This window comes from Oncorhynchus gorbuscha, linkage group LG03, assembly GCF_021184085.1.
Source record: "Oncorhynchus gorbuscha isolate QuinsamMale2020 ecotype Even-year linkage group LG03, OgorEven_v1.0, whole genome shotgun sequence".
In the NCBI taxonomy this organism is placed as follows: Eukaryota; Metazoa; Chordata; class Actinopteri; order Salmoniformes; family Salmonidae; genus Oncorhynchus; species Oncorhynchus gorbuscha.
Window position 1 is genome coordinate 18,482,707 of NC_060175.1, and position 18,832 is coordinate 18,501,538.

Genomic DNA, 18,832 nt, shown 5'->3' on the forward strand with positions numbered 1-18,832 from the left:
GCGCTGGGCCGACTGGGAGCACTGGCGGCGCTGGGCAGACTGGGAGCACTGGCAGCGCTGGGCAGACTGGGAGCACTGGCTGCGCTGGGCAGACTGGGAGCACTGGCCGCGCTGGGCAGACTGGGAGCACTGGCCGCGCTGGGCCGACTGGGAGCACTGGCCGCGCTGGACAGACAGGAGACTCCGGCAGGGCAGGAGAGGAGAAAGGCTCTGGCTGCGCTAAACAGGCGGGAGACTCCGGCAGCGCAGGAGAGGAGAAAAGCTCTGGCTGCGCTAAACAGGCGGGAGACTCCAACAGCGCAGGAGAGGAGAAAAGCGCTGGCTGCGCTGAACAGGCGAGGCGCACTGGAGGCCTGGTGCGTGGTGCTGGAACTGGTGGTACTGGATCTAGGACACGCATAGGAAGCCTGGTGCGGGGAGCTGCTACCGGAGGTCTGGTGTGTAGAGGTGGCTCTGGATAGACCGGACCGTGCAGGCGCACTGGAGCTCTTGAGCACCGAGCCTGCCCAAGCTTACCTGGCTCGATGCCCACTCTAGCCCGGCCAATAGGAAGGGCTGGTATGTGCCGCACCTGGCTCTGCACCCGCACTGGAAACACCGTGCGCTCCATAGCATAACACGGTGCCTGCCCAACGGTGAGCACAGGGAGTATGCGCAGGTCTCCTACCTGGCATAACTATTCTCCCTTCTAGCCCCCACCCAATAATTTTTTGGGGCTGTTTTTCCGGTTTCCAACCGCGTCGCCGTGCTGCCTCCTCATACCTGCGCCTCTCCACTTTAGCTGATTCTATTTCCTCCTTGGGACGGCGATATTCTCCCGGCTGCGCCCAGGGTCCTTTACCGTCTAATATCATCTCCCAAGACCAGAAGTCCTTATATTGCTGCTCCTCACAATTAACAGGGAGAGTAGGCTCAGGTCTGACTCCTGACTCAGCCACTCTCTCTCTGCGCTCTCCCCAGTTACTTTCGGTTTTCGCTCTGCGTCGCCGTGCTTTCCTTTTCGACTCCATTCATCTGTTGAATGAAGAGAGTCAGACCGAAATGCAGCGTGTAGGTTACTCATGACTTTAATGAATGAAAAAGTACATGAAATAACTGAATACGAAAACAACAAACGAAACGTTTGTTTCTTTAGCCTAGTTGAGTATCTGGAGAAGCAGCATTTGTGGGTTCGATTACAGGCTCAAAATGGCAAGAAACAAATTACTTTCTTCTGAAACTTGTCAGACTATTCTTGTTCTGAGAAATGAAGGCTATTCCAAGAAACTGATGATTTCGTAAAACGCTGTGTACTACTCCCTTCACAGAACAGCGCAAACAGTCTCTAAGCAGAATAGAGAGATGAGTGGGAGGCCCCGGTGCACAAATGAGCAAGAGGACAAATACATTAGAGTGTCTAGTTTGCGAAACAGATGCCTCACAAGTCCTCCACTGGCAGCTTCATTAAATAGTACCCACAAAACACCAGTCTCAACATCAGCAGTGAAGAGGTGACTCCAGGATGCCTTCTAGGCAGAGTTGCAAAGAAAAAGACATATCTCAGACTGGCGAATAAAAATAAAATATTAAGATGGGCAAAAGAACACATATACTGGACAGAGGAACTCTGCTTAGAAGGCCAGAATCCCAGAGTCGCCTCCTCACTGTTGACGTTGAGACTCGTGACCATATTATGAGATGTGATGACAAGTTATGTCAGCTGTTATGACATTATGACATGGTTATGACCGTGTCATAATGTGTTATGACACTGTGTGTTGAGTAATGTGTTACCTAAATACCTTGTAATTGGTTTACGGACCTATAAAATAATATTACATAAGTTCCAACTCTGTGTTTTCAATGAATGAAGCTAGCTAGCAGGCACATTGACAGCCACATCCAGGCTGTATCACATCCGGCCGTGAGTCCCATAGGGAGGCGCACAATTGGCTCAGCGTCGTCTAGGTTTGGCCGTGGTAGGCCGCCATTATTAATAAGAATGTATTCTTAACTGACTTGCCTAGTTAATTAAGGTAAAAATCTAATATAACCTTAAATGGCTACGTCTTTTCATTAACTTCACACCTGGCTAAAATGACCAAATCCTGAAAAGGTACATTTTCAATCCAGACAGGCTGAACTCATTGGACATTTTGCCTCTCACCCTAACTCATTCCACCTCATGGGTGGCTTGGCTGGTGATATATTCTGGTGAGTGAGACCCCATTGAGCTACAGTAAACATAGCTCCGCAGCTGGATCCAGTTCAGAATGCCTCTTTAAGCCAAGTGCAGTGAGTGGAGGAAGGGAGCTTGGTGTTATGAGTTCTTTTGTATCCCATTACACTTGACCAACTGCCAGCATGACATGCCAAACAGGCTGGAGCCGTGCGCAGTTCAGCATGACTTCTTCCCAGGGAAAACACTGTCTTTGATGGCTGACGGGTCCGGTATTTGCATAAAGGAGCCGTGTCTCAGAGGGGGCTATTGGCTTCCGACTACATGCTAAGCATTGGCCAGGCTCATAGCAACTTGTCAGCCCTCTTAATCTAATATCTGATGATTTGTGATGAAATGAAATGCGATGATATAAGCAACTCAGCAACAAAAACAGATTATGAAAATAGGAAACCCGTTTGACAACAATGACCCCCATACTATAGCGTAGGGGAAAGGGGGACGAGGATGAATTCGTATGTTGCATTGTTTTCAATATTATTGATGCTATTGCTTTATATGTCAGCGCTTTCTCTTTCTCATGACTTCTGGCTTATAACAATTTGGAAACTCCCATTTACACCCTTGCACTATCACTGCCCCACATCCTTGTGACAACACATAACAGCTTTACAGTATATTGCTGTATCTAGCTCTATTTCCATATGTAAAAAAAGGAGGATGTACCTCAATAGGAAGTATTAGCCTCCTCTTCTCGGCTCCATTACCTGCACTGATGTTACTGAGCTGGTGTAAGCAAATCCTTGTTGGGCATCTACCACATCACTTTCACCTATCTAATGCTTTCAGATCAGTGCAAACGAAGGAGAGGAGACAGGGAGAGGAAAGCACATTACACTATTGGGATTCCCCCTAGTCCACACAAACAGTAGACTACTTCTGAATCCAGCTGACAGCAACATTCCAGTACCTCCTACCCTGCCGCCCACTCAAGTAAGCCCTGCTGTGTGTGTGTGTGTGTGTGTGTGTGTGTGTGTGTGTGTGTGTGTGTGTGTGTGTGTGTGTGTGTGTGTGTGTGTGTGTGTGTGTGTGTGTGTGTGTGTGTGTGTGTGTGTGTGTGTGTGTGTGTGTGTGTGTGTGTGTGTGTGTGTGTGTGTGTGTGTGTGTGTGTCATCCTGGGGTTTTCCATCTGGCATCTATTGTCCTGTGTATCCAGAGATTTAACCCTATTCAACACACTCTTGAAGCCTTTCAATCAAAGGTCATTGTTTGACATGGATTGTCTGTTCTCTGCTGTGGCATCTGTCGTGATGGGTGGGTCTTTGTCCTGTCTATCAGAGGGATGACCCCTGGGTATTTCACTGAGGTAAGCACTGAAGAGTTAAGCTGAATACTCATACTAACCCCACTAACTGTACTATTTATGATGTGAATTGAGTATATAGTATGCTTATTGGTCATAGTATGGAAATGGTTAGTATGCCAAAAGTTCCTGGATGTCATACTAAGTTCGCCAAAATACTAAGTATACATGCAGTGGACACTATTTCCGTTCTTTTAGGGCCCACAATGAAATTCTTCAGAAAATGGGCGTGGCTTCATAACTTTTCAGATTTTAAGAAAAATAAATAGGCGACCGATGTCGGACGAGAGCGGATACAAATTCACTGCTTTAACAAATTATGACAAATATTTCAGAAAATGTTGAGAAAATGTTGAGCAATGTAATAAAGTAATGACTTTTCAAATAAGTTATGTTACACGTTATGTTTGCTGACCATTTGTTATCTATGCTATCCTTACGAACCGCATAGAATTACAACAGTATGTACTTTACCGGTATGTTAGCTAACTTTAGTTACCTAATGTTAGTTGGCTACTAATACATCTAATACTAATACATCTAACTTGCCAGGCAGTATAATAACTATCTGATATCTAACTAACTACCCAACTTTTTTGACTTGATTATTCACATCATTCTTCACATCATTCTTAGCTAAGTGGTATTGTCATTGTGCGTATCAAGGAATATTGTTAATTCTATCAATCTACTCCGATTTCAGAGCACTCTCGTGCAGAATAACTAATGAATTTAGGAACACTCGACAACACCCATTGAATATGGCCGGTGTCAGTAAACATTGCCAACAAAAAGCATAATTAATTGTTGCCAGCAGCACAGTTACAGTCACCAATGCTCTGGATAACATGAAAACAGCCTAACCAGCTCTGCTAGGGAGAGTAAAATGGTCAGAGTGAGGTGTTCGCTCATTTGTGTCTGGAAGTAGCTACCCAACGCAACCCTACTCCTTGGCCAGAGCATCCAGTGTGCGCACTGAACGCTTCGAGAGCAAAACACACTCAATCGGACAATGCTCCAAATTTATGAAGGCACAGAGCACACTCTGGCACTACAGATTGAATTTACGAACACATCTGAAATCGTAAAATGTTTAGCTAGTCATTTGTTATGCTAACAAGCTACTTGGTAGGTTGCAAAGCAACAGCATCAACTTCCGATAGACTGGCGAAGCTCTGGTACGCTCAACTGAAATGATGTAGTAGGGATGCACTGATATGACCAATAAGATCCAATATTTTCCTTGCCAAAAAAAAACAATACTGATACCGATAACCGATATATAACATTCTTGCAGCCATTGCATTTTTCTAGTACAGTTAAATAGTTGAAATACACACACACTGACCAAGTTATTTGGTTTGCATTTACGTATGTCCCCATTTCCAGTGAAACATAATCAAAACCTATTTCTTTCACTTACTTGCTGTGCTGTTTCGTCTCAACCAGGATTTCATCGTACATGTCAAGCAGTGATGTTTTAGCTGTCTGTCTGTGGCCTCTCTTCCTCGGTGCGCATTGTCACTGTGTCCGTTTCCATCTTGTCCAGCTATGTCTATAATATAATAATATAATATGTCTATAACATATAACATAAACCCTGTTTCTTCTCTGCATCGATGTAGCGGTCCTTGTACCTAGCATCGAGCATGGTGGCGCCACAGTGAGAATGCCACCGAATCGCTTGTTCAAAGTTAACCCGATGGTCTGTGTTGGCATTTTTGTTGACCAGGCATTTCAAAGCCTTGACAGATGCAGTTGAGCTTATTTCTCGAGACAGTTGTTCGAATGGAGCTAGGATTGTTCATGTTTCCAAGTTTCAAATATGTTCTCAAATGCCATTGAAATGGCAGCAGTGGTATGAGAACCAGCACATTCTTGAGCATGCAATACAGCAGAGGTGTATTTATGTAAATGCATCCGCATTTCGCTCCGCAGGTAGTATAACTTTTTAATTACATTTCATTACATTTCATTATAGTACAACGGTTTGATTTGTCTAATCTTAGCAATTTCTTCTTAGCTAGCTACATAACTGTCTTTGTATCAAAGATAATTGCGTAATTATCGTATTTCGTCATCCTAACATGGTCTTCACTGCTCTGCCCAGCAGCTAGCCAGCTAGCAAACGTCCACCGATTAGCAGCACTGTAGAAACTATTACACTCAACTGAACGACTTGATTAGTGTAGTGTTAGCTAGCTACATAGCTGTCTTTGCTGTCTTCGTATCCAAGATAATTGTGTAGTTTAGAGTGTGTAGTCTTAGAGTGATTATCTTAATTTACCGAGGTTAGCTAGTCAGCTATTTGTCGTCCTTAATGTAGGAGACACTGCTAGCTAGCCAACAGCTAGCCAACGTCTTCCGAATAGAACTCAACAACCCGGTCGCATTCCGCTTCGCTCCACAGGTAGTATCACATTTTCATTTCATTTCATTACAGTACAACGGTTTGATTTGTTTGATTGTAGCTAGCTACATAGCTAGCTACATAGCCGTCTTTGTATCAAAGATAATTGTGTAGTCTAGAGCGATTTTCTAGGTTAGCTAGCCAGCTATTGTCGTTCTTTTAACGCAACGTAACGTAATCAACACTGCTAGCTAGCCAGCTAGCCCCCGAATAGCAGCACTGTAGAAACTATTACACTCAACGGAACGACTTGATTAGTGTAGTGTCAACAACGCAGCCACTGACCAGCTAGCCTACAAAGTCAACAACGCAGCCACTGCCAGCTAGCCTACTTCAGCAGTACTGTATCATTTTAATCATTTTAGTCAATAAGATTCTTGCTACGTAAGCTTAACTTTCTGAACATTCGAGACGTGTAGTCCACTTGTCATTCCAATCTCCTTTGCATTAGCGTAGCCTCTTCTGTAGCCTGTCAACTATGTGTCTGTCTATCCCTGTTCTCTCCTCTCTGCACAGACCACACAAACGCTCCACACCGCGTGGCCTCGGCCACCCTAATCTGGTGGTCCCAGCGCACACGACCCACGTGGAGTTCCAGGTCTCCGGTAGCCTCTGGAACTGCCGATCTGCGGCCAACAAGGCAGAGTTCATCTCAGCCTATGCCTCCCTCCAGTCCCTCGACTTCTTGGCACTGACGGAAACATGGATCACCACAGATAACATTGCCACTCCTACTGCTCTCTCTTCGTCCGCCCACGTGTTCTCGCACACCCCGAGAGCTTCTGGTCAGCGGGGTGGTGGCACCGGGATCCTCATCTCTCCCAAGTGGTCATTCTCTCTTTCTCCCCTTACCCATCTGTCTATCGCCTCCTTTGAATTCCATGATGTCACAGTTACCAGCCCTTTCAAGCTTAACATCCTTATCATTTATCGCCCTCCAGGTTCCCTCGGAGAGTTCATCAATGAGCTTGATGCCTTGATAAGCTCCTTTCCTGAGGACGGCTCACCTCACAGTTCTGGGCGACTTTAACCTCCCCACGTCTACCTTTGACTCATTCCTCTCTGCCTCCTTCTTTCCACTCCTCTCCTCTTTTGACCTCACCCTCTCACCTTCCCCCCCTACTCACAAGGCAGGCAATACGCTCGACCTCATCTTTACTAGATGCTGTTCTTCCACTAACCTCATTGCAACTCCCCTCCAAGTCTCCGACCACTACCTTGTATCCTTTTCCCTCTCGCTCTCATCCAACACTTCCCACACTGCCCCTACTCGGATGGTATCGCGCCGTCCCAACCTTCGCTCTCTCTCCCCCGCTACTCTCTCCTCTTCCATCCTATCATCTCTTCCCTCTGCTCAAACCTTCTCCAACCTATCTCCTGATTCTGCCTCCTCAACCCTCCTCTCCTCCCTTTCTGCATCCTTTGACTCTCTATGCCCCCTATCCTCCAGGCCAGCTCGGTCCTCCCCTCCCGCTCCGTGGCTCGACGACTCATTGCAAGCTCACAGAACAGGGCTCCGGGCAGCCGAGCGGAAATGGAGGAAAACTCGCCTCCCTGCGGACCTGGCATCCTTTCGCTCCCTCCTCTCTACATTTTCCTCTTCTGTCTCTGCTGCTAAAGCCACTTTCTACCACTCTAAATTCCAAGCTTCTGCCTCTAACCCTAGGAAGCTCTTTGCCACCTTCTCCTCCCTCCTGAATCCTCCTCCCCCCCCTCCTCCCTCTCTGCAGATGACTTCGTCAACCATTTTGAAAAGAAGGTCGACGACATCCGATCCTCGTTTGCTAAGTCAAACGACACCGCTGGTTCTGCTCACACTGCCCTACCCTGTGCTCTGACCTCTTTCTCCCCTCTCTCTTCAGATGAAATCTCACGTCTTGTGACGGCCAGCCGCCCAACAACCTGTCCGCTTGACCCTATCCCCTCCTCTCTTCTCCAGACCATTTCCGGAGACCTTTTCCCTTACCTCATCTCACTCATCAACTCATCCCTGACCGCTGGCTACGTCCCTTCCGTCTTCAAGAGAGCGAGAGTTGCACCCCTTCTGAAAAAACCTACACTCGATCCCTCCGATGTCAACAACTACAGACCAATATCCCTTCTTTCTTTTTTCTCCAAAACTCTTGAACGTGCCGTCCTTGGCCAGCTATCCCGCTATCTCTCTCAGAATGACCTTCTTGATCCAAATCAGTCAGGTTTCAAGACTAGTCATTCAACTGAGACTGCTCTTCTCTGTATCACGGAGGGGCTCCGCACCGCTAAAGCTAACTCTCTCTCCTCTGCTCTCATCCTTCTAGACCTATCGGCTGCCTTCGATACTGTGAACCATCAGATCCTCCTCTCCACCCTCTCCGAGTTGGGCATCTCCGGCGCGGCCCACGCTTGGATTGCGTCCTACCTGACAGGTCGCTCCTACCAGGTGGCGTGGCGAGAATCGGTCTCCTCACCACGCGCTCTCACCACTGGTGTCCCCCAGGGCTCTGTTCTAGGCCCTCTCCTATTCTCGCTATACCCCAAGTCACTTGGCTCTGTCATAACCTTACATAGTCTCTCCTATCATTGCTATGCAGACGACACACAATTAATCTTCTCCTTTCCCCCTGGCAGACATATCAGTGTGGATGACGGATCACCACCTCAAGCTGAACCTCGGCAAGACGGAGCTGCTCTTCCTCCCGGGGAAGGACTGCCCGTTCCATGATCTCGCCATCACGGTTGACAACTCCATTGTGTCCTCCTCCCAGAGCACTAAGAACCTTGGCGTGATCCTGGACAACACCCTGTCCTTCTCAACTAACATCAAGGCGGTGGCCCGTTCCTGTAGGTTCATGCTCTACAACATCCGCAGAGTACGACCCTGCCTCTCACAGGAAGCGGCGCAGGTCCTAATCCAGGCACTTGTCATCTCCCGTCTGGATTACTGCAACTCGCTGTTGGCTGGGCTCCCTGCCTGTGCCATTAAACCCCTACAACTCATCCAGAACGCCGCAGCCCGTCTGGTGTTCAACCTTCCCAAGTTCTCTCACGTCACCCCGCTCCTCCGCTCTCTCCACTGGCTTCCAGTTGAAGCTCGCATCCGCTACAAGACCATGGTGCTTGCCTATGGAGCTGCGAGGGGAACGGCACCTCAGTACCTCCAGGCTCTGATCAGGCCCTACACCCAAACAAGGGCACTGCGTTCATCCACCTCTGGCCTGCTCGCCTCCCTACCACAGAGGAAGTACAGTTCCCGCTCAGCCCAGTCAAAACTGTTCGCTGCTCTGGCCCCGAATGGTGGAACAAACTCCCTCACGATGCCAGGACAGCGGAGTCAATCACCACCTTCCGGAGACACCTGAAACCCCACCTCTTTAAGGAATACCTAGGATAGGATAAAGTAATCCTTCTCACCCCCCTTAAAAGATTTAGATGCACTATTGTAAAGTGGCTGTTCCACTGGATATCATAAGGTGAATGCACCAATTTGTAAGTCGCTCTGGATAAGAGCGTCTGCTAAATGACTTAAATGTAATGTAAATGTAATACGGCTTTCCTCAGTATGAAATCCTCATCGACCCACTGTGCTGTCAGACTCATAATGGTCATGGGGCTGACATCGCTGGTCCAAATGTCGTGAAGCTAATAGCAGTGACTCTCATGGATGTGAGTTTCAACATTACTGTGTAGCTCCGGTAGGGCAACATTTGAAAAATCTCCCCTACTTGATAGTGTGTACCAGTGTTCGACCAGTCAGTGAAAGCCAACATCATCCATGACAGAGAACGGTTGATTGTCAACGGCAATGAATCCCATTATCTTGGTGTTAATGGGTTTCACTTTTGAGTTACCTCGCTGAAATTGTCTTACTCTTTCAAATGACTGCTTGACTTGTTGACTGCTCGATCCACACAGCAGACATTGTGGGCTAGGTTAGGAATGCTGTGTTTCATGTGTAGCGCTATATTTTTCATGGCGTCATTACGTCATATTACGTTATATAGGTATGCGCGTCAGCTTTGACATTCGTTTATAGTCCTCTTTCTTTCTCTCTCTACCTACGCCCCTCTCTCTTGCTCTACCTACTCTTTCTTTCTCTCTACATACCCCCCCTCTCACTGACTACTTCTCTCTCTCTCTTTCCCTCCCTCCCTCCCTCCTTTTACTGCCTTGGGCACTGGTCAACGAAGGCAGGACTGCTCTTAGATTTCAATGGCTATGTAAACAACCTGTCAAGGTGTGTGTCACGCCATGTGTAGACTGGCAGTGTTTGAACCCTGTAATCAGCAGCAAGGTCAAAAGCTTAAAGGCGTGTAAAACAAATGCAAATGTCCGTAGCGTAAAGATCATCTCTGACCTCCAACCAAATGACCCCCTATCCCTTTGTGCGACATGCTATGGGCTCATGATTTCAAGAACTAATCATCACATTTTTCCACAAACCCTCGTGAGGGATGGACAGGTAAGTCATTAACCCCTCTGGGGTAAAGACCACAACCCTAACCACTACGCAGGGATAGTAGGCTATAAACTCTCCAATGCTCCAAGGAATGTCACTTTTGATTAGAAGTGATGGTGTGTGGTTTTAGAGAAAAAGCAGTGAACCATTTGTAAACTCTAGTGACTCAACATGCTTGTCTGGCCAGACAGACAGGTAGACAGCAAATCCCAGATGACACATCTACCCAAAACCACATTATTATGTCTGTGTGGACACAAGGTGGTGGGCAGGACAATTCCACATTGTTCCCAAAACAAGCGATAGATAAAATAACCGTTAGAGAGATCATATAACTGAAACGCAATTGCAGTTTCAATGTATTTACTTTCTTTAACCAGGCAAGTCAGTTGAAAACAAATTCTTATTTACAATGATGGCCTACCCCGGCCGATGCTGGGCCAATTGTGCACTGCCCTATGGGACTCCCAATCATAGCCAGTTGTGAAACAGCCTGGAATTGAACCAGGGTCTGTAGTGACACCTTTAGCACTGAGATGCTTTGCTTTAGACTGCTGTGCAACTCGGGAGCCCTACTCGGGGTGTATGGCTTATTTTTGAGTTATGCACTTTGTGTCACTTGTGCCGTATCCCTCATGTATCAGCATTTAGAGCAACTTAGGACAGTACGATATACAGTAAATGGGCTGTAAAGAGGGCAAGATACTTGTTTTAGCGAACACATGTATAATTTGCAAATAAACTAAGAACAAACTGCTTTAAGGTATAAGAAGGTCTGTATTTCAAGCTTTCAATGTGCAACAACTCTTTCCCTGTTCCCAGCATGCTCCCTGTTCCCAGCATGTTCCCCCACCCCCTCCTTTCTTTCTCTTTTTCCTCTATTTCTTCAGGAGAGAGCTACTCTCGTTGGTTGTTGGGACAGTACTGTCTTTGTCTGAGGCCCTGTTGTAAACCATGGCTCAGGGCTTTGGCAAAGGGGCACACAATTTAACTAAGCCATTGTAAATTCTTTTAAAGCTGAACCCGCCTAATAAAGAAGGCCCCCAACAAGACACGTCCCTGCGTGCATCCATCCATCCATCCATCCATCCATCCATCCATCCATCCATCCATCCATCCATCCATCCATCCATCTAGCTTTACTGAAGTCTTGTATGTTGTGTTGCTAGCAAATGGATTTGGCCTACTGTATACAGCACTAGTTTTAATTAACTAGCCTCCAAGACTCTCCGGCAGTGTTAGGGGTGTCTGATGTTTTGTTTGTCTTTGTCCTCGGAAGGGCCGCTATTAAAGGAGGTGCCTGTGGGTGTGCTGGGATTCAAGGGAAAATACAAATGATCTGATACGAGCAGTGGCCACGGTTAGCAACAAGTTTTTTTTTAGGGTCCCTCTGTACTCTGTGTTCATGCCAAACTTCATAAGCGTACAGCACTTTGAGATATCAGCTGATGTACGAAGGGCTATATATATCCATTTGATTTGATCTGAATCTGGAGTAACAGATGAATAAAATACATTAAGCCCTATACTGTATTGTGCCATGCCTCTGAGGACAATGGGCAAAAGCAACAATGCTTATGATATAAATAAAAAATCCTTAATAGTTTGACATTGCATTGTTAATTCCTCCTTTCCTTGAATATCTTGAAATGCTTTGCTAGGTAAAAGTTCAAGTTTAACCTAGCTTTCATCTATAGAATCATATTGATTTATAATTTGAAGGAAGGAAGGATTATTAAAAGTTTTCAAAGTGAGCCCCTGCATCCTTACACCTCAACCCCTTCACCAATGCCTGGCGAAGTTGCACACCTGTGGAACTGGTTCACATGCCAATTCTGGCAACCCAACCCAAAGAAAAATATCCTATTGTGAGAGGAACATCAGGCAGCTTTTAAAAAATATATATGTTTTTCATATCTGGGCAATTCCACGCTAACAGAATTACTCTGACTCCGATTCCTTTACCACAAAATTGTTCATGCGTTTTTTTTCCGGGCACTTTTTCGACAGCTGAATACTGACGACCCACTTATCATGAAAAAAACACTGTATTTTTTCATCTCCAAGCTATTCTCTGAGCTTTTTTCGGGAGTTGTAAGTAATGGTTCCCAGAGTACCCTTCACCTAGTTAAAAAGGCCAAAGAGTTGGACGCAGCACTAATAGGGGTAGTCTTAGCCCGTAAGGCATCCCATTTAGTCTTTGCACTCCAGGTATCACAGTGAATGATTTTGCCTTCAGTAAACACTGAGTGTGGAGACACTGGTGGGTGGTATGTGTGTGTATGTTTATGTGGGTGAACGGCACTGACAGTTGCTGTGTTTTTGTCTTGTTCTCTGTTAATGCCAAGATCTCTCTGCGGCTAAAAGGTGGGCGAGCTGTGAAGTGCATTTGGCTGGCTACAACAGTTCTATTATCACAAGACGGAGAGCACAGGATTAATGGGGATCCATTACACCACATTAACTTAAAACTGGGATAGAAAGCAATAATTCAACAATCTCTGAAAGTATACCAATAACAGCTTTTCACACTCTTGGCATTCTCTCAAACAGATTCACGAGGAATGCTTTTCCAACAGTCTTGAAGGAGTTCCCACATATGCTGAGCACTATTTGGCTGCTTTCCCTTCACTCTGTGGTCCAACTCATCCCAAACCATCTCAATTGGGTTGAGGTCGGGTGATTGTGGAGGCCAGGTCATCGGATACAGCACTCCATCATCCTCCTTCTTGGTCAAATAGCCCTTACACAGCCTGGAGGTGGGTTGGGTCATTGTCCTATTGAAAAACAAATTATAGTACCACTAAGCGCAAACCATATGGGATGGCGTATTGCTGCAGAATGCTGTGGTAGCCATGCTGGTTAAGTGTGCATTGAATTCTAAATAAATCCCAGACAGTGCCACCAGCAAAGCACCCCCACACCATCACACCTCCCCTCCATGCTTCACGGTGAGAACCACACATGTGGAGATCATCTTGTTCACCCACTCTGCGTCTCACAGAGACATGGCGGTTGTAACAAAAAATCATGCATTTTGACTAGACCAAAGGACAGATTTCCACCAGTCTAATGTCCATTTTTTGTGTTTCTTGGCCTCTTCTTCTAATTTGTGTCCTTTAGTAGTGGTTTATTTGCAGCAATTTGACCATGAAGGCCTGAATCACTAAGTCTCCTCTGAACAGTTGACATTGACATGTGTCTGTTACTTGAACTCTTGTGAAGCATTTATTTAGGCACTCTTATTTTAAATGCATTCCAGGTGACTACCTCAAGAAGCTGGTTGAGAGAATGCCAAGAGTGTGCAAAGCTGTCATCAAGGCAAAGGGTGGCTATGAAGAATCAAAAAATATAAAATATATTTTGATTTGTTTATCACTTTTATGGTTACTTAATGATTCCATATGTGTTATTTCATAGTTTTGATGTCTTCACTATTATTCTACAATGTAGAAAATAATACAAATAAAGAAATACCCTTGAATGAGTAGGTGTGTCCAAACTTTTGACTGGTACTGTATGTTGAATAGGACTTATAAAAGCCAATAAATTCACCTTATTATTGTAAAATAAATATGCTATAGGCTATGCAGAGACGTGGTTAGTTCCACTCAAGTATATTAGCTGTAGTTACATACTGAAGAGACCAGATGACACTCAAACAGGGCATGACCCGGATCCAACGGAAAAGTTAGAATTTTGGACCCAGATCTATGAAGACCTTGAGTCACAATACATGTGTTAGTCTCATCATTTCACTTCTGAATTTTTTTTTCCACCTTTAATTAACCAGGTAGGCTAATTCAGAACAAGTTCTCATTTGGAACTGCGACCTGGCTAGGATAAAGCAAAGCAGTGTGACACAGACAACAACACAGAGTTACACATGGAGTACACAATAAACAAGCCAATAACACACTGATGTTTAAAGTTGGTGAGGGAGATAAAAGTCTCCAGCTTCAGTGATTTTTGCAATTCATTCCAGTCACTTGCAGCAGAGAACTGTAAGGAAAGGCGGCCAAAGTAGGTGTTGGCTTTAGGGATGATCAGTGAGATACACCTGCTGGAACGCCTGCTATGGGTGGGTGTTGTTATCGTGACCACTGAGCTGAGGTAAGGCGGAGCTTTACCTAGCATAGACATATAGATGACCTGGAGCCAGTGGGTCTGGCGACGAATATGTAGCAAGGGCCAGCCGACTAGAGCATACAGGTCGCAGTGGTGGGTGGTATACGGTGATTTGGTAACAAAACGAATGGCACTGTGATAAACTGCATCCAGTTTGCTGAGTAGAGCATTGGAAGCTATTTTGTAGATGACATCGTCAAAGTCGAGGATCGGTAGGATAGTCCATCCAGGGTGGTGATGCTCGTCGGGCGGGCGGGTGTGGGCAGCGAACGGTTGAAAAGCATACATTTGGTTTTACTAGCATTTAAGAGCAGTTGGAGGCCACGGAAGGAGTGTTGTATGGCATTGAAGCTCATTTGGTGGTTAGTTAGCACAGTGTCCAAGGAAGGGCCAGAGGTTTACAGAATGGTGTCGTCTGCGTAGAGGTGGATCAGGGAATCGCCTGCAGCAAGATCGACATCATTGATATATACAGAGAAAAGAGTCGGCCCGAGAATTGAACCCTGTGGTACCCCCATAGAGACTGCCAGAGACCCAGACAACATGCCCTCCGATTTGACACACTGAACTCTGTCTGCAAAGTAGTTGGTGAACCAGGCGAGGCAGTCATTAGAAAAACCAAGGCAATTTGCTTTATTATGGATGAAAGTCAATTTTTGGGTGCATTAATTCCACGTGGTTATAGGGTTAATTCCGTGTTTATGCAGGGTTAAAATAGAAACAACTCAAAGGGTTAAATTTAGGCATTTATTTCAAGTTTAAGGTTAGGGCTATGGTTTGGGGAAGGCTTAAAACAAAATATTTAAAACAATTAGCTGTTTTCCGCCTTGTGAACTGCTGTGGCGCAATGGTCAAAGCAGCATACTCTAGTGCCAAGCAGCATGCTCTAGTGCCAAGCAGCATGCTCTAGTGCCAAGCAGCATGCTCTAGTGCCAAGTCTCAAGAGTTGGTGCCCAGTGTTGTGTCATTGTTTTCTTGTTTTTGTTTGTTTTTTGGGGGGTGAGCACCAAGGAAGGCATATATCGACGTCCTCAAGACCTTTTCAAATATCCGAAATAGAAGACTGTTTCTATTGACCAGGCTGGATTAATGCCTAAGGAACTGAATTTCAATGTGTCCTATATGTGCTTGAAGTAAAAAAATATTTTAAAAAGTGAATCCAAAATAAACTAGCAGTGTTATTAAATAGTGTTTTATTGAAACGTTCAGTGAAAGTTTTAAAGAAGTTATTCCGATCCCAGGAAATCTTTCAAAGAACCAGAGTAAAAATGTGCTAAGAACCACCCTGCAACCTAAAAATACATGTTTCCAGAACAGGTGAAATGTTCACTTCTGTTCTCAGAGTGTTTAAAACACTCTCCGATTAATTAAGGAAACATATGGCTCCGTTCCCACCACCAATATAAAACCAAAAACATACGTTCCCACAACTTTATGAGCATCATGTTGTGGTATTGTGCTATGGTATTGTGAAATATCCTTAATGGACAAAGTAGTTCTCACATAACTTACTGTATCAATAGGGTTGATTCAGTGAGTCAAGTAGTGTTGGCACATGCCAAGAAAGTGTTCCACAATGTATGATATACTATAGCCAACAATTCGAGATTCAACCAAATCATTGACCTGTATTCCTGTCAAATTCATGACCTTCTCATACTGTATGTTGTACTCTCTGTTGTTTGTGTCAGTCATTTATGAGCAATGGAGAGACGTGTTCAGCTGTCAAACATTTGTTGACTTTGAACTGTTGAGAATTGGTCCAAAAGAGCTGCTCAGGCCTTGGGGTTGATCATTTACATGAAGTTTGAATAAAGTTTGAATCCCATGACAAACCCTTTTGGCGTGGCGGCCCAAATACAATCTGTTCGGCATCAGACCTCCAAGTTGTGTTTGACTGGTGCACGCATGCTGATGTGGCATCTAGACCCAAGGAAGTTTGATAGGAATTTTTATATTTTCTTAGTCAAGCGTTTACTTGACATGGTGATTTGTCATGTATTGAACAAACAGACAAGTAAGTAGTGAATGACTAACATGCAGTATTACTGTTTAACAGCATTGAGCTTTAAAAAAAATGGAAAATGGAAAACCAGAACAGGCACAGTATGGTAATCGAATAATTTCAACTGATAGGATAACAAATGTGAATCAGGTGGGCCGAACGTGACGATATCGTCAGTCACAGTGTAGGAAGTTCTAAGAACATTGCAGCCATACAGTCACACAATTTCCCAAGGAATGGTTTGAGCTATAGCACCTGTGAGTGAAGCCTACATTAGATGTGTAACTAAGGGACAAACCATGGAAAGGAGTTACAACTCAAGGTTGCAGGGAAGTTACTGTAACATTCAACGATGTAAACGGAAAGTGGAACAGATATTTCATGTATGGTATCACTTGGCTTGGGATTCAATCAACCCTGCAGTGCCAAAAACTGGAGGCTGATCAAATGAACGTGCACTGCAAAACAATGCACGTTATAAGCTATGCAAATGATCAGACAAATTCAGACGTCATAGTTTTTGCTTTGAGAATGCGTTGAAAACAATCATCGTCTGCAGCTTTTGTTTACTCAGATTCCAGGATCTTGGCACATGTTTGATTGACTCCAATCTCAGCGTTGGTCCACTAAAGCTATCCACTATGTCTTCCTCCTTCCAACATTATAGAGCCAAAAACATCTCCAGAAAAGTTTAAAAAGGCCACATCTTTCCAAAACCCCATTCATGTTTCACTGGTCGCACCACTTTCGGCTTCTTCATGTGGTTGAACCGCTGTCATTAATTAGTCCCCATTGTTACCAGGATTAGTCCCTAACAGACAGAAAGGACTCTGTGGGGTTCTGGGCCGGACTTTGACAGAGTTTATAGAAGCAGCTCACTGAACTGAAGAATCACATTATTCCAAAATGCAAAGCACTCTGCCTTGTATACTGCCCAGTGTGAGAAATACTCCTGCTTAGCCCCTATACTGTCATTGGTTATCCCGTTGATGAGTGCAATTCATATCAATTCAATTCGAATCAAAGGGCTGAAGTTTTGCAGTCGCAACATAACAAAAACACGGTCCTGCAGCTTCTTTTCTCTCTCTTAAGTAGTGGAGGACAGCTGAGGGGCTTGAGATGATGTGTTCAGTTAGCTGCATGAAATAGTGTCCCTAACAACATACAGTACATTGTGCTTTAGGGACAATACATGTAATATCTGCAACTGTTTTAGGAGACCGAAATTGGTAAATACTTGTAGTGAGCGTTCACTTATTTCTTTCTGATTATACGTTTTTAATGAACATTATCAAGGCGATACAAAAACATAGCACCTGCTGCTGTAGTAGGCTAACTTGCTTTGCTATTCGTCTATGAAATCCATACTGTACTCTATATCTTAGTTTGCCAACAGTATGCTTTGAATAATAAAATGCATACAGAACACTCTCCATTCATGCATTAGAGAAGAAGCCACTGAGAAAGACAACACAGACTCGTTCAAACCCACAGGTTATTGACTCAGTAGGTCAGTGGAGCACCACAACTCATAGACCTGGAGAAGTACTGTAACATGAGACAACTGAAACAAAAGCACATGACAGCCCAATAGAAAAAGTGCCATTCATTACCATCTTTCTGACTGTATCTCTTCTATCCCGATGAATTTTTCTTCACATTTTTCTTTATAATCCAGTCCAGATAAATTCCATTGGACTCCAGAGAGAGAGGGGTCTTCTTGGCATGTTTCTCAATAGCTAAGTTCCTGCCATCAATAAAGGAAGGTCGACATGACAGTTAGTGGTCTGCGACCCAGAATAAGAAGGAAAACTCCCATTCGTTAGTGGCTTTCCCGTTTCAGTGAGTTGAGCTCAGAGCTATGAAGTGTCTAGCTGCCTATTGCTTCACTGGCTCCACATCTCAGCTTCTCTGGGAGCACTGTGTTTTTGGAGCAAGTGGGAGCGCAGGAGAAAGAGGGAGCAAGAGAAAATGCCTGAGAAGGGGGAGGAGAAAAGCTTTTCCTTTCAGAAGAAAATCCCTCTAGGCTTTTCAGGCTTTTTCTCAGAGGAAGCAGTAGCTTCAGACCAGTGTGGGATTCTCTTTCTCTCTCGCTCTCTCTCTCTTTCTTACACACAAACACAGGCACACGCACACACGCACGCACGCACGCACGCACGCACGCACACACACACACACACACACACACACACACACACACACACACACACACACACACACACACACACACACACACACACACACACACACACACACACACACACACACACACACACACACACACACAAACACAGGCACAGGCACACGGGCACGCACACACACACACGCACACA

The 18,832-nt window shown here is 45.1% G+C and overlaps 1 protein-coding gene across 1 annotated transcript in view; it reads right to left on the minus strand.

Annotated features, from left to right (window-relative positions):
* Nucleotides 1-18,424, minus strand: part of LOC124027262 (pleckstrin homology domain-containing family G member 4B-like) — an 82,677-nt gene extending 64,253 nt beyond the window's left edge. The window contains 1 exon segment of the mRNA XM_046339729.1: nucleotides 18,113-18,424. Within this exon segment, the coding sequence (XP_046195685.1) occupies nucleotides 18,113-18,115 (3 nt within the window). The 5' untranslated portion in view covers nucleotides 18,116-18,424.
* Between the last annotated feature and the right edge of the window lie 408 nt (nucleotides 18,425-18,832).